General features: G+C 37.7%; 2 protein-coding genes across 2 annotated transcripts; one reads left to right on the forward strand and one right to left on the reverse strand.

Moving 5' to 3' along the window:
• Nucleotides 1-1,003: 1,003 nt before the first annotated feature.
• On the reverse strand, nucleotides 1,004-9,595 carry prdx6 (peroxiredoxin 6). Its single transcript, XM_057842224.1, has 5 exons — nucleotides 9,418-9,595; nucleotides 6,583-6,739; nucleotides 5,021-5,164; nucleotides 1,325-1,471; nucleotides 1,004-1,254 (listed from the first exon to the last, which is right to left on the reverse strand). Exons 1-5 carry the CDS (start codon nucleotides 9,507-9,509, stop codon nucleotides 1,129-1,131), a joined length of 666 nt encoding a protein of 221 aa, XP_057698207.1. The 5' UTR covers nucleotides 9,510-9,595; the 3' UTR covers nucleotides 1,004-1,128.
• A 1,352-nt stretch (nucleotides 9,596-10,947) lies between these two features.
• On the forward strand, nucleotides 10,948-15,739 carry plpp6 (phospholipid phosphatase 6). The gene is made up of 2 exons (XM_057841544.1): nucleotides 10,948-11,623; nucleotides 13,393-15,739. Exons 1-2 carry the CDS (start codon nucleotides 11,122-11,124, stop codon nucleotides 13,758-13,760), a joined length of 870 nt encoding a protein of 289 aa, XP_057697527.1. The 5' UTR covers nucleotides 10,948-11,121; the 3' UTR covers nucleotides 13,761-15,739.
• Nucleotides 15,740-16,462: the final 723 nt, after the last annotated feature.

A 16,462-nucleotide genomic window follows, 5' to 3' on the forward strand; every position in this document is an offset into this window, starting at 1 on the left:
CCGAGAAATACTAAAGCTAAATCTTGCGCATGAAATCACTTGTAGCAAATGAGTGTTTGTTTTCTATTTCTTCATCGTAGTATAACTTCATTTAGCAAAGCTAATGATGTCTCAGCTATGACACAAAACACAGAATTCTAGTTAAACTGAACATAATTGTGCCATTCAACACAGATATTACACGTACTGAATAGTAGCAGGCTAAGAAGTTGTGCTAGCTGAATAGTTAGCAAGTGTTGCAGCAGTAGTTGTAGTAAATAATATTAAACATAATCATAATTACAATCATCATCGTAGTGACAATAACAAAGAAGTAATAACAATAACAAAAACAACAAGTCATTGCTGAAGACTGCCATCTACTGGCTAACTCATAACCTACAAGCAACACAGGCACCAGTAAGTCTGTGCTTTGCACGTATGGCTTCTAATAGCAAATTCCAAACCTACAGAAGGCTGCTTTCCAGTAGCTAACACCTAACTATAATTTCGCAATTAATCCTTGATTAAAGAAACAAAACAAGGGGGAAAAAAGGGCTCCGAGGATCGATAGATAACGGCCCATGCTACTTATCAACTAAGTTTGAAGACAATCGGTTCACAAATGACAAGATGTAGGACTTCAAAGTTAGTGTTCACAAGAACAACCTGAGTGGTAACTTAATAGGCCTTCAGTCGATAAAAAAAAAATGTTGCTAACTATGAAATCACCTTTTCTTTTCTGAATCTTTTAGAAACGAACAAGGGAATCTGCTAGAAGGAAATCATTCAAATGTGCTTGAAATGTTGCTTCTGTTATTTAAAAAAAAAAAAAAAAAAAAACTACTGGTAGTGTGGTACTGGGTAGAAGCACATGAATTTAGCGACTTCTATTGGTAAAATGAAGATCTTCAAGAGATTGGTGCATAATGTTATTAACGTAAAGACAGCGACACTTAGTGGCAAAATGCTTGCATAACAGAAAGAAACTTAATAAAATGGAAAAACAAAAAAAAAAGCTCAATTTCAATTTAAGTCCAAAGATTGTTTATTAAATGATTGTACAAAAGGCACTAATTATGGGTTTGGTGTTGCTGTGTATTAGTTTAACTCGATAGGGAAAGGGTGTACTCAATGGGGAGGTGGTCTTCACAGCTGAGTGTAGCGCATGTATTTTTTCCCAGAAGGCACCTCTTTAGTGGTCACACCTTGGGGGAAAAGAACTGCGGCATCGGCGTCGGAAATGTTGGGAAGCACCATGACTTTGTCTCCGGGCTGAAAAATGAGAAAAGGTGCATCCCGTCACTTGGACGTTAAATTATTAGGGAGGCTCAGTTGGGCGTACCTTCCAGTCAACTGGTGTAGCCACCTTCTTCTGCGCGGTGAGCTGCAATGAGTCGATAACACGCAGCAGTTCATCAAAATTTCTCCCGGTAGTCGCGGGGTAGAGGATGGACAACTTCAGACGTTTGTCAGGCCCGACCACAAACACCTGAAAAGTCCAAAGTTGACACTGAGGAGGCTACAAAACATAGACTTCATGTGTGTTTGGTTTTGTGTTTCTCATTCTTTTCATGTGTACGTGACGTTTTTCTGTGGTAATTATCCAAGTACGTGTTTAACCCTGTAGCGGCCAGCGTTGCAGAATTACAACATTTTTATTTTTTGTAAAAAAGGGTAGAAATGTTTTTTATTTTTTTAATTTTTTTTTTACATTAGCATAGTCATTGGGTCCAACGGTTTGGTCTCACAATGGGTATGGATAGGAGATTTGTATACAAGCCCTGCCCACTGTTCCAGGACTTTCAGAATCTGAAGAACTTTGGCTGAGTGACAACACTTTGGTTAATTGGACTGGATTTATCAGATTTAAGTAAGTATAATGCCTTTAATATTTTTTGTTGTTGTAATTATTACACCTACTAGACCATGTACTAGGCCTGAACGATATATCGTTTAAACATCGCCATCGCGATGTGCGCATGTGCAATAGTCCCATCGCAAGGACGTGCGATAGTTTTTAAAATATCATTTTTTTTAATCCACAAACGTTTGTTTTGAGGAAGGAGATGGGGAAAAAAAGCGCACAGCTTGTCTTTCCCTCCAGCAAGTCATCGGCTCCTCCCCCTCCCCCTGCAACAGCGGAGTGGAGGGAGGAGGGGCCGAACAGCAGAGCGGAGGGAGGAGGGCCCGTTCTCAAAGTGAAAGCAAGCAATCAACACGTTGGAGGAGCAAGGAAGACTGTATCCAAAAGGAGTTTTGGAAGTATTTTGGCAAGAACAAGACTATAAGGGACAAAAAACAGCCCTGTCGACAGTGCCTCGCCATGGTTGCCTCAACAAGAAGTAATCTGTCAAACATGTGGGACCATTTAAAACGCAGGTATCTATGCATTCCTGCTACGAGCTCCCCATCGGAGGCTTTTTAGCACAGGTGGGAACATTGTGACGTGCCAACGTTCTTGTCTCAAGCCTGCTATAGTGGATAAACTAATAGTCTTGGCCAAAAACCTATGAGACCCAGTTGAGAATTGCTGAGCAAGGAAGGTGGACAATATGCAGACAAATACATAACACAGCTGAAGGAATGTCTTTTCTTCTTTTTATTCATGTGACAGCTATCAGGAAGGCAGGAAATTTGGGAGTTAAAATGGTTCTGTTATTCATCACAGTTATTTGCAGTTATTCAGTTCAATTATTTACAAGTTCAATTGAGTTTGTATCTTTTATATTTAAATTTATTGTAAACCGTATTTTTCGAATAACCATATATAGTACAGCTGCACATAAAGTTTTGATACTTAATATTTTTGTTGAAATATTTTTACAACTTTGTTGCCGTTTTGCAGTTTTATATTGTTATATTTTGTGTAAACAACTCAGGGGACTAATGCACTTGCACTTTTATTAGTCAGATTTAATATTTAAGTTCAAATATGTTGACAACTTTGTTGTTTAACTGAGGTTTTTATTTATTGTTATAGTTTGTGAACTCTTTTGTCATATTTAATATTTTTGTTCAAATATGTTGACAACTTTGTTGTTTTACTGAGGTTTTTATTTATTGTTATAGTTTGTGAACAACTCTTTTATTTGTCATATTTAATATTTTTGTTCAAATATGTTGACAACTTTGTTGTTATTTTACAGAAGTTTTTATTTATTGTTATATTTTGTCAAAAACTTAGGGGACTAATGCACCTGCTCTTTTATTTATCATTTAATGTATTTGCTGCTGTTGAAGTGTAAAATATTGTATTCAATAAATGATCTATTTTGTGCAGACATGACTTCCCGGATACCTTCATACAGAAATCTTCATCATTCACAAATTAAACGGTATTATATGAATACACTGTGGTCACGGTGTGTTATGTAAAGTATTTCCAAACAGCTATTCAAGTCATTTAGTGAAAATTTCTTTAAAAAAGATAGATTTTTTTTTTTTAATATCGCAATATATTGCAAACCTAAAAAAAATCGCAACAATAGTTTTTTCCAATATCGTTCAGGCCTACCATGTACCTATGCAATTATTGTGAAATACATTCATCAAATGTAAATTAGAGCATCTTGTATATATGTTGTAATTTTACAACTCTGGCCCTTGGGTAGTCAAAATGGCCATGGTGTAGGTTTACAAGATACCTGGCTAAGTGTAGCCTAAATAGACATTTTGACAGGGACCTTCTATTTTTCACAATATATTTTAAAATTACATCTATTACATTTACCAGATAATATACTGTATTACATAGGCTTTATATTTATTTTTAATTTCCAAACCAGTGCTATTTGGAACCCAATGTACAAGAAGCTGTACTACTGAAATATATTGCAATAGCATATCACTCTCTACTGCTTATGATTGTAATCACCTTCAATAGTTCAGTTTCTCATTCTGTTTGTACATACAGTATGTGTCTATTATGTTGGCTCAATTCATGGTCCAAGCAGTTAGATCTGGGGGGGATGCTGAAGGGTGCCTGTTGCATTGTTCCAGCCAAGGTGACAATGTTCGGAAATGCATTCCCATTGCAGACATTATCATCCTTGTAGAAATGCAACATGCATTCCTTTTGGGATTATGGTTTCACATTCTTGAACATTCTCACCTGATAATCAGAGCACAATAGGTTGGCCAGACAGTATTGTTTGATTAGTGAGATGTGTAAATAGGTTACTTTGCCCCCCACCTATGTGCTAATGTTATTTCCATTTTATTTTTTTGTCATTTCAGAATGTCTTCAGCAAGGAGAAAGACCTTCTACACTGTGCAGGAGGTCATCGATGCTGTCCAAAATGGAGAGAGTGATGTGGACATAGACTTTGATGAAATTAATGAAGAGTCCGATGACGAAACCCATGAAGAAGTGGACAAAGAAAACCATCCACCCACTGACTGCCCAGCCAATGAGGACATTGAGCCCCAACTGGCCAAAAATGCCAAGCCCTGTGACAGATATCGCTGGCAGAAAAAAGTTTTCATCAGCCCTAATTTGGAATGAATGATAAGTACGCTACTCCAAACCTACAGCTCCTCATAGCCTTTGTACATATGGCTATACTGTAAATGTTTGGCATTCCCTACATGGATGCACGTTCCTGTTTTTTTTTTTTGGTTTTTTTTTTTTTTTGTATCTTTATCGTTTTTAAATAAATATGCTATTTATAAAAATATGACTACAGTTGAAATTATTATTAATGTTATGTACTGTTCTAGGGCTATGTAACAAGCAGTCAACCAATTCAAATTAACCCTTTTTTTTTTTTTTTTACTGAGGTATAAACATGTGTACCTTTCTGATCTGACAATTAGTACAACTAGGGTTTGAGTCAGGAAATTCTGGTACCCCATTAAGCCAGCGTCGTAAGATTACAACGTTCTCATAAAACTTTACAAAAACATTTTTTTTTTTAACAAACACTTCACTTTCTTTTTCAAATGCCTCCTATAAAACCATTTAAGTGGTTGAAAACTTTTTCTTTTATGTTTTTCTATGTCTGGCCACTACAGGGTTAAACAGAATCCGGGTTCTTACGCAGCGAGCGGTGAGCGGGATGCCATCGCCATCAATCTCGTCGGGGTCCAGCATTCCAAGCTTGGTGGCCAGCTCCCTCTTGTGGTCGGCAATGATGGGGAAGGGCAAAGGACCGGAAGCCTGACTGTTGAAATCCATTATATCCTGCGTACACACGCGCATGTAAAGTACAACATAAGGATTTTTTTGCAGGAAGAATTATCTATACACATGAAAAATATAAATGTAAAAATCTATGCTACACTTGATTATTATTGAAAATAAATTTGTTTTAAGCCTCCAAAATTATTCAATTAGTGCTGTAAAGGATTCTACTCTATTCTATTCTAATTCTATTCTATTCAGTCAGCATCAATAGGTGGATTCAATGGGTCATGTTTCCCCTCAAAAAGAATTGAATCAGAGCTTTCCTGTACTAACAAATGAACATCTTTTTATTGGTTACTGTAATTTTAGGACTTTGACTTACTCTGCTTTGAACCCTGCAGCTTATAGTCCACTGGTTTGTATGTGGTTTTTAAAGGCCATGGAGCTGTATGTTTTTAGTAGTGTTGTCAAAAGTTTCAAAAAGTATCAAAGCGTCAAGACTGAAATGTTGAATACGGAAAAATATTCAATTGCAAAAAGTACCTATGCCAAGTTTTTTTTTTTTGCTCAAGAAATTTGTTGTCATTGGGTAGATTTTTCACTACTGATATAATATTTACTGATCAGATATTTTTGCATTTTTCTTCTCATTCTGCAACTGACGGTTACGTTCATTCAACTTCAAATGGATTGGACGTTAGCTAGTAGTTATCTCATGTAAAGAGTTTTAATTTACTTTGAAGAGCCACATAATTATAAAAAATTATAATAAAAATGTATCATCATCAATGGAAATGAAAGCTTTCCTTAAAAATACATTTTAAATTTACTGTATGTAGTATCGAAAATGATCAAATATTGAGTATTTTTTTGCATCAATATCGAGTTGAAATTTTTAGTATCGTGATAACAGAAGTCTTAAAGTGTGATTATCCCTGTGGCTTATAATCTATTGCGGCTTATGTATGTATATATGAATAAATACTGTTTTCTAGTCAAATTTGATGGATGCGTTGATAGTAAAAAAAAAAAATTTACAGTAATTTGTTCGTATCATCTTAGTAGTGTTTTTTTTCTCTTGCATTATTGGAAATGATTGAATGAAAATTCCATTTTGATACATTTTTAGATGTCTTTTTTATTTGGTTGGGGAAAAGTTTTTTTCAGTGTGATTACTTGTAAAAAGATTAGGTCAATGACCAGTTTCACAAGAGATGTTGCAAAAGCCTCAAAGTTCAAGTTGGGTAAATGATGTACAAACTGTTTGATATTATAAAGGTTATAGAGTAACGGAATCACTCTAAAATCAATAAAAATTCAATGAAGTTTATTTTCAGCTAGTAAGGTTTGAATATACTGGCACATTTTGATGAGCTCAAAAGGCAGTTTAGTGTGCACGTTTTTATTTTCAATGCACATCATAACCTATAAACTAGATTACATTCAATAGTTGTGTGTGTTCCCGTGTCCTTCACCTTGCTCCACCCATGATGGTCCTCCACGCTATCCACGGACAGGGCGATCATCTTGACACCTCTTTTGGCAAAACTGTCGCTGAGACTGGCGGCACACGCCAACTCGGTGGTGCACACGGGAGTGAAGTCCTTCGGATGTGAGAACAGGATACCCCATCTGAGCATTGGAAAGAGCCAAAAGCATTTCAAGTCACAAGGGAAAGACTCTCTAAAACAGGGATCCTCAAATACAAATCTTGAGGGTCCACAATAGTTTTTTTTCATACAAGCATGGGTCCATTTACTAATGCCGGTCAAGTACAAGGCAGGTTGAAGGTGGTAAAGGTGGCTTTTTTTTGACCAAACAAAAATACAATGCACATTCTGATTAATTAAAAATACATTGACAAAACATTTTCTTGACTTAAAATAAAAATACACCAAAAAAAATGTAAAATGTTTACACCTGTACACTAAATCATTGACAAGATCTGTCATTAAGGTCCAAACAATAACTATTGACAGTACATTTTGTAACTGTAAAACACTGCTGGACAAAAAAAGAAAACGTGCAAGTAGTACAGCATATGTTCACATGTATAGAACAGAAAATGTCAAGCTCTGTCATCAAGGTGCAATCAAAATAATTATTGACAGTAACTTTAACTGTAAAACACTACTCAATGAGAGAAATGGCATTTGGGGGTCACAAAGCTGTTTACTCACATCAGCCAGTACTTCAGTGCGTCTTGTGGTTGATTAATCTGGGAGTGAGATTTGTTTGATATTTGTTGTTATTTCCTTTTCTTTTCCTTCAAACATTGCTGCCATCACTTCAGTTATGCACTCTTTTATTATTTCTCCATCAGAGAAAGGCTTCTTATGTTTGGCCAACACCGACGACACCCTGAATAAGCACTCCGTTGCAATTTGTTGTTGTGTCATAGATTTAACAATAATCTTGCTTGAGTCTTGATATGACTGCTTCAACCTGTTAATTTCTTGCCTTCTCAATTCTGATTTAGGAGGAAACTTCTCTTCAAAAAAGCTGTGCTCTTTAACATAATGGCGTTTTACATTTTCACTTTTAACAGCGTAATTGTCTTTAAGCATATTAAGCACATAGTTTTGGTACTTGCAGTTGCTAAAATGGAAGCATAGTATTTGTCAGTCCCTTCCTTATTGAAACGGCGATTTTCGTTGTCCACTTTTCTCCTGTTGGTCAACTTTGAGCACAACATTTCGTTGGATTCGGTCTTCCACTGGTAGCGTGTAAACAAACAGATTGCAAAGTGCCGGGTGCATCTCGTGTTTCACACTGCTGCGGTCCGTCCACTCTAGCTAGCAGCATGCAGGCTCTCTCAGCCAATCAGCGCATCTATGCACGCTCTCTCAGCCAGTCAGCGCAACCATGCAGGCTCTTTCAGCCAATCAGTGCATCGTTGTCATAGAGATGACAAAAGAAGTGGGAACATGGAAGAAATTGACTAAAAACAGAATTTAAAGATAAAATAGTAGCGCGTAGCGATAGAGAGGCGATTCATACCAATAATATATGTTTTTAAAAAAAGTTTTTTTTCTTTTTTTTTTTTTTGGGGGGGGGGGGGGGGGGGCATTTCCTCTGGGTCCGCATATTAAAATCATCTTATAACAATCTAACTCAAAATGGATTGGACAGCTATTGCTGTCAATGGCAGCCAATGACTAAAAAATGAAGGGCTTTTAGATGTATTGTATCTTTATCAGCATGACTTGAAATGATCTGCTTTTTAAAACCCAATTCCCAACGGCGCCAATTGTTCATGTGACTTAACACATGACTAAACATGGTCGTTACAGTCTACTCTCTCAACTGCACTTGATTTTCAAGTTCTTAAATAAAGGAAGCTGTCATTCTAGCTAATGTGATTGCAATGTAAAATGACTGTGTGAGCCTGGCAGGCCCCTAAGCGATGGGAACCTCAGTAGCATGCCAATTTGCCCTCATGCATGCCCCAGTTGAAAGAAGCATGAACAATGTGAGCCTTGTGCCCTGGCTGTTCACAGATATCAGATAACAGCTGTTGGTGAAAACATTAGAAGTGAAAACTAGTGCGCTCGGATTTGGACTGCACCCTAACATATTTAAATCTACACTTACCTTCAATGACCATTCATTGCAATGTGCTCAAAAGAGTTGTTGGGATGCATTCATTTTGAAAATTATCAATATGAGAGAAAGACTACTGACTAAATATTAATTAATTATAATATTATATTATTATTATATTAATTAAGTTAAAGTTATTGGATTACTATTGCACTTGAACTCAGAGAGCATTATGAGTGAAAATGTGTATACTAAATAAATTTGACATAATGTGAAGAAAAGATGACTTTAAAAAGTGATTGTAGTTAAATTATTCAAATAAAAATAACTTAATAAGAAGAAAGTGCCATTAAATGTATTTGCACAGGAAAACGTCAACATTATATAAACGTACGTAAAATCTAAAATAACTTTCAAAAATACAAGTGCACGAAAAACCTTATCTCAAACTTAATTACAAAACTAAAGACAAAAAAAAAAAAAAAAAAAATGGCCCTAAAAAAAATGTCCACCCCAAAAAAATATTCAAATAAACATTTGTGGACAAAAAACTACCGTTTCTCGATTTAGGATGAAAACGATACATTTTAGTTAGCTGTTTTATAAAGTTCAATCTCCATCTTTGCTCAATTTGATATTTGTGGGTGCACACGTCCATCTTTCAGTTTATAGAATTCAACGAACTTCCCAGACATTGACTCAGCAGGTTGATGAAATAGCTGACCAACAGTCATACTTGCGCAAAGCACAATTCGCACTCCACTTACGAATTGCCCAGGAAATCGTGAAACTTAATCCGGCCGATGGTGGTGTCGGCCTCAAAGTCGGGAAACACGTCCCCCAGGAGGATTCCAGGCATGTTAAGCGCTTCTTTGCTCCACGCGGCGAAAATACTTGGTGTCAATTCGGCTGCGTCAAAAGCTGTCTGAGGCTGAGCTAAACACGGAAGTACGCGTGAATCGTCAGACTGATAATGACCAATGAGAGTCGAGCATTAGGGTAAGCGTCTTTAATGCTCACCTCTCATTGGTCAGTATCCGTTCCACCTACCAAGGCAGGCAACTTTATTGATAAACACAATGAATAGATTAGAATTGATCTTTATTGTCATTGTCAGCAACGGAACATTGTGAGCTACGAAATTTGATGTGGGACTCCAGTCTAAACTAAACATATGTGTTTGAATAAAATAAAATAAAATAAAATAAAATAAAATACTCTAGGACTATAAGTGAGCAATTATAACTTGTTTAGACTAAAATACACAGCGGATTTAACGTAGGGAAGTATGCAAAAAAGATACATACACACACACACACACACACACATACATACATATATATATATATATCAATGAATGATTCTAAGCTAAAAACGACAGACATTTTGAATAATAAATATAATTAATTACCTTTGTTTTATGGCTGGGTTGAAACAAAAGCGGTTGCGTGACGTCTGTAAACCGGGGCTTTCAGGGTAAAACGGACAAATTAAATATAGTTTGGGGGCTTAATGTGCCATGAATCTGCTATGGCAGCATAAAAACATATTATTCTATCAAACACAACAGTTGTTTTAGCTTAAAATACGACAGTTTCTTTGAAAGAGGAGTGCAAGAGCAGAAACTGCTTTTTCAGTCTTGTCCGTGTTTCCGCCATAGATAGATAGATAGATAGATAGATAGATAGATAGATAGATAGATAGATAGATAGATAGATAGATAGATAGATAGATAGAGAGAGAGAGAGAGAGAGAGAGAGAGAGAGAGAGAGAGAGAGAGAGAGAGAGAGAGAGAGAGAGAGAGAGAGATAGATAGATAGATAGATAGATAGATAGATAGATAGATAGATAGATAGATAGATAGATAGATAGATAGATAGATAGATAGATAGATAGATAGATAGATAGATAGATAGATAGATAGATAGATAGATAGATAGATAGATAGATAGATAAACAGTACTGTGCAAAAGTTTTAGGCAGGACACCTGCTTAAAACTTTTGCACAGTACTGTATATTTTTATTATATTATGTATATACAGGATATACTGTATGTATATATTTTCCCCAAGTGGAAGCTTCCATGACCCAAATAAATTTAATAATTAAAAAAATATATATACAGTACTATATATATATATATATATATATATATATATATATATATATATATATATAATTAGATAATGAAGAAAACATGTTTTAATGGATTGATTTGGGTTATATTCTATTCTTTTGAAAAAATGCTTAAAACAAAGCAAAATGGGTTAGCTTGTCATTCGTCAATTTAAAAAACACCATTTCCCAGAAAGCTTTCCATAAAACAACAAATATGGCGTACACTGGTTTCCGTACGTGATTCGAATACGCAAAATTTCAGTCGACAAGCTAAAGCGGCGAGAGCCTGCACAACGCTGCGGAGAGATTCCCACTGCGGTACCACCTCGCCGCAGCGACAACAGTCCACAAAATGTCTTCGCCGAAGACGAAAACACCGGGTCGCAGCGCCGGCGGAGGTAGCGGGGGGAGCCCGGGACCCGGCGGCACCAACAACGGCCGCTACGAGTTCATTTCGCTCACCAAGCCGCTGAGCCGGTCGTCGACGCCGCCTCATCTCCTCCAGCGACAGAGCTCCGACTCGGCCACCGCGCGGCTCCGCGCTTCGGAGAGCCCCACTCGTCGCCGCGGCTCCAGCTCGTCCACCGGCTCCGGGACGCTGGAGGAGGACGGCATCCGACTCAACCCGTCGCTCCTTCGCGTGGCCCTCAGCTCGTTGCTCGCCATCGACCTCTGGTTGTCCAAGAGTCTGGGGGTGTGCGCCCGGGAGGACTCTTCGTGGGGGAGTGCGCGGCCCCTCATGAAGCTCATCGAGGTGACTGGCCACGGTATCCCCTGGCTGGTCGGAACCGCCTACTGCCTCTACAAGAGTGACAGTGCTGCTGGCCAGGAGGTCATGCTCAACCTTCTCATGGGTAAGATCAATAAAATATAATCGAACCCTTACATGCACGAAATATTTTGATTAGATTCATGTAGGACAGGAGTCTCAAACTTGGAGCCCAGGGGCCAATTTCGGCCACGGTCCACGGAGTAGTATAAGTGTAGTCATGTATTGTTCAATGTGGAATAAGAAAACTATTTAAATAATTTTAAATAGAATGAATGCATTAATTGAAGCATAAATTTGGGGGGGGAAACATTTAAATAATAATAAGTAAAAATAATTTTAAAAAAGGAAATGAACAAAGAATCAATGGTTAATAAAAAAATATAGTTCTAAAAAAATAAGCTTCAAATTTCATAAATTAAATCAAAATAAATTGTAATAAAGTGATTTTTGAAAAAGGCAAAGAATAAAGACGTAAATTCAAATAAGTGCGGCCAATGTTTATTATGCTCTAGGAATTTCATAATTTATTTTGTTTTGTTTTGTTTTGCAACCGTAAATACAGTATTGTTTAATTCTTTGGCTGCCTAGCCATCTATCCATCCAAACATTTTCTCCTGCTTATCTGAGGTCTGGTTGCACGGGCAGCAACTTCAGCATGGAAGCCCAGACCCTCCTCTCCAGTACCCCTGACTAGACTTTTCCTAGGGAGGCTGAGGAGTGTGAATCCCCCTATAATTGGATCTCACCCTCCGGTCCCCCTTTTTAGAAAGAAGGACCACCACCTTAGTCAGTCGATGTCCCGATGTCCACACAATGTTGCAGAGGCGTGTCAACCAAGACAACCACACAACATCCAGAGCCTTTAGAAAATCCGGGCAGATCTGATCCACCCCCGGGGCCTTGCCTCCGAGGAGCTTTTTAACCACCTCAATGACTTCAACGCCACATATTGGAGGACCCACCTCGGAGTCCTCAGGCTCTGCTTCCTCATGGGAAGGCTTGTCAGTGGAGTTGAGGAGGTCTTCAAAGTATTTGGCCCACCGACTCACAACATCCCAGGTCAAAGGGTTAAAGCTGTTACAACAGTGTGAAACGTGTGTTTCATTAGTATGGTCAATGTAAAAACGGCTCTTTTTAGAGCAACAATGGCTCATCTACCACCGTCAAGGAGTTGAAATTCATTCAAAATTATTCTAAATCATTTCCCCACAATGGCACATGTTCTATAGAATGAAATCCAATTTATATGAGCAAATTCAACTAATCATTTCACAGACTATTCAAAATGTTCACCCAAATTGAGACGTCAATCCATTTTGATTTTTTAAAAATATTTATTCATTTCAATCATGACCACTCCCCCTCCAAAAATCAGACCCAGGCAGTAAATTAATAAAATAATTCCCATTAATAAAAAGACGAATTGTCCTTATGAATAACAACCTAATTTTGTTCAGTCATATCAGCACAAAAAGAAATTGGTTCAGAGCAATTTAACATCAACTTTAAATTATTCATAGCATCCGGGATTTCTTAAACTATTTCCCCGCAATACCACATTTTCCATAACACTAAATCCAAACCAAATAAGCATTTTAACATTTCACAACAGTTTAATCCATTCCAATTACTAATAAAGTACTAATAAAGAGTTAGTTTTTCCATGAAATGTTAAAATTGGATATTTTATGAATTTGAATTGCCTTTCCTCAAGCGATACTATTACTAACCATTTTGATTTCAAAATGTTTACAGCATTTACGACGTCTTTAGACACATTTTTCCACATTACAATAAAAAGTCCCATTGAAATTAACAAAGCATTTTAAAAAATTTCTTTCATTCTTCCAGGTCTGCTGTTAGATCTGATCCTAGTGGCCATCGTGAAGGCGACGGTGCGGCGACGGCGGCCAGCCCACAACCGCATGGACATGTTTGCCACCTTCTCGGTGGACCGCTATTCCTTCCCGTCTGGCCACGCTACCCGTGCCGCTATGTGTGCCCGCTTCCTGCTAGCACACCTGGTGCTAGCCGCCCCGCTGCGGGTCCTGGTGCTGTTGTGGGCGGCCACAGTGGGGCTGAGCCGCGTCATGTTAGGCCGCCACAACGTCACCGATGTGGCTTTCGGTTTCTGGATGGGCTACTGCCAGTACAGACTCCTGGAGATGCTGTGGCTCTCACCTCAGAGCCTGCAAGCCCTTTTGGGACACATCGCATAACAGAGACTTTTTGTTATTATTGTTGTTATTTGGGAATGCTGAAGAGCAGTCGCACAATTTTTTGTCATGATTCCATGATTCTCAGCTGACTCAAACCAGTCTGACCAAAAAATATTCACAAACTTCAGTACATCTTGGCTGACCGTTGACATTTTTAGCATTCCACATTTTTCAGTGAACGTATTATGAATGTAACTCATGCTTCCATATTTGTAATCCTGTTCAAACCATTTCAACTGTAAAATATTCTTACAATTCAGGACATCTTGAAACCATTTTCCCCAAATTTCCCAAAAAATTTTGAGAAATATATTTAATGAAAATGTATGAGACTCCTATAAACCATTTTTAAAATCTTCCAAATATCCTATTTCCTTTTACCCATTTTACATACTTCCTGTATCTAATTTAAACACAACTGATCAGGCACTCCCAATTCTAAATGTTTACAATGTTCTTGGAGTAAATTTTCCCCAAATAAAAAACTTTAGCCAAAGTTTCACATTTTTCACAAAAATTTGGTTATAATTCATGCTTTTTCCAAATAATTCAAACTTACATAGATCTCACTCAAACGAACCATTCTTCCACATTCCACATATTCCCTCATTTTCTACCACAATACATATTTGAGGCGATATTCCCAAAGAAATGGAAATATTTTACACATTTACCTTCTAAGCATTCCAATTTTAGAATATTTACAAAATCCAGAACATTTTATGAAGCGCCACATAGATTATTACTAGTGTGGATTTGGTCAGTGGAAAGCCGATAAATTAAATAAAGGCATTCAAAATTTCTTTCATTTGAATTCAGTCTTGGGCGGCTCTTCAGCATTCACCTGCAATTTTTCCAGATATTGCACTCTAGTTCTTAGTTTTTATTGCCGCTACACTACTGTGTTTATTTGAAATATGTAATGTGCCACAAGAGGGAAGTGTTGGTGCATTCCAATACTTTTCATCTGCTGTAGTTTTGTATTGTGCCACCTAAATGCAGTTTTAGCTGTTTCTAAATGCTATTCTTGCAATCCAAAAAATCAACAGGGTTATTAGTTTACCATTCAGGAAATGCTGTAAATATATTTGAATGCTTCAGTTAATTGCGTCTAGATTTTTTATTTTTTATCGCTGACAGAGGCGAATGTTGCTTGAAATCAGTAGGGTTCTTTCTTTAACATGTTTACATATAATTTCTGAAGGCAATGTGACTAGTAGACAAGTGATGGACAATGTAAATGGTTTTTTATCCTTTTTTTCACATGCACTACCGAACCCCCCTGGTGTCTGGGTCGCGGAAACTTTGTCATAGGTTAATCAGTGGGTACAGTTTACTGATTTGTACCCACAGATGAGTTAACTGTACACAAGGGGTGTCCAAACTATTAAACATAGGGCTGCAATAGGTGCTGGATTTCATTCCAGCAAAACAAGATGACACTGTTTCACCAGTCTGGTGTTTTACAAGTGTAATCAGGTGCTGCTTGTTTTGGGAGAAACTTAATTGGTTAAACTGTCTGTGCTCAATTGGTAGGAACAAGAAAACAGGGCCCGCAGCGGCCCTCGAGGACCAGTTTGGACACCCATACTGTACACAGATAAATAATATCACAAACAATATGCATCCACATATTACTAATCTGTACTCGCATTACTAAACTGGGTACGAATGATCTATAAGAACAAATATTTTCCTCTGTCCTGGCACCAGGGAGCTTCGTACCTGCCAATTTGCTCATCATCCAAAATCATTTCTATGTTCTTGTTTTGTCATGCAGCACCTAATGTAAATTGTTTTGAATGCTTATAAATATTGTCCACTCAAGAGTTTGAAATATTGTTCCCTGTTCAAAATCCTGACACAGCAAATTTTAAAAGTTAAAATCTGAGTGTGGCCAGTTTTTCCCCTATAATGTAAAGTTGACGTGAGTCTGCAGTTGAATTTCTGAGTAAAATGGTAGAGAAATTAAAGGGACAGACAACATCTATACTTATTTATAAATAGAACTTTGTGTGTGTCTCTGTGTGTGCGTTTGTGTGTTCGTTCCATATTGACTCTGTATCCACTGGGCAGGTATTGATGAAATTTTACACAGTTGTACCTGGTGTTTCTAGAGCCCCTTTCACATACACCTGAACACGTTTTAAATCCCAGGATTTAAACGGGCACTCCTTGTATGTGAAAGCAATTTCCCGGGTCGACTGACACGGAGATGACGTGGACATTTACCGACTCACATCTCTGTGTAATGTCCGGGACTTCCCCGGGAAGTGGTGTGCATGGAAGCAGGCGTTAAATTCACGTGTCACAGCAGGATGGCTGATGACGTAAATATCATGGCAAGCCGATCGTCACTTCCTCTTTCTTCGCAGTAAGTCGAAAAGCGGTAAACATCGCAATTATCAACATAGCTAGCTGGAAATAGCTAAATTAAACTGAAAACATAACGAAATTAAATTTCTACTGGATTGTAGCGCCGTAGAAGACAGTCTATCATCTATCTTTGGAAACGTGGTTAATTTTGTTGTCGATGTTAGGGTCCACAACTGCTGGAACAAGGTTGTACCTCAAAGCAGAATAGAACGGGGGGATGCGTTCAAGGGTTTATTAAATAGAAACAAAAATACATGCAGTTGGTGAAAAGGGGGAATAACACAATGAGTCCGTGACAGTCGGTCGACGGGGATCAATAATACTAA

Source organism: Corythoichthys intestinalis, chromosome 7 (assembly GCF_030265065.1).
Source record: "Corythoichthys intestinalis isolate RoL2023-P3 chromosome 7, ASM3026506v1, whole genome shotgun sequence".
NCBI lineage: Eukaryota > Metazoa > Chordata > Actinopteri > Syngnathiformes > Syngnathidae > Corythoichthys > Corythoichthys intestinalis.

What these genes read in the sequence shown, in the direction of transcription:
- prdx6 (XM_057842224.1), bottom strand. Translation starts at nt 9,509, where the DNA reads ATGCCTGGAATCCTCCTGGGGGACGTGTTTCCCGACTTTGAGGCCGAC. An exon ending in TCCCGCTCACCGCTCGCTGC is followed by an intron (nt 1,472 to 5,020) that starts GTAAGAACCCGG and finishes TGGACTTTTCAG; the next exon opens with GTGTTTGTGGTCGGGCCTGA. An exon ending in CTACACCAGTTGACTGGAAG is followed by an intron (nt 1,255 to 1,324) that starts GTACGCCCAACT and finishes CTCATTTTTCAG; the next exon opens with CCCGGAGACAAAGTCATGGT.
- plpp6 (XM_057841544.1), top strand. Translation starts at nt 11,122, where the DNA reads ATGTCTTCGCCGAAGACGAAAACACCGGGTCGCAGCGCCGGCGGAGGT. An exon ending in CATGCTCAACCTTCTCATGG is followed by an intron (nt 11,624 to 13,392) that starts GTAAGATCAATA and finishes TCATTCTTCCAG; the next exon opens with GTCTGCTGTTAGATCTGATC.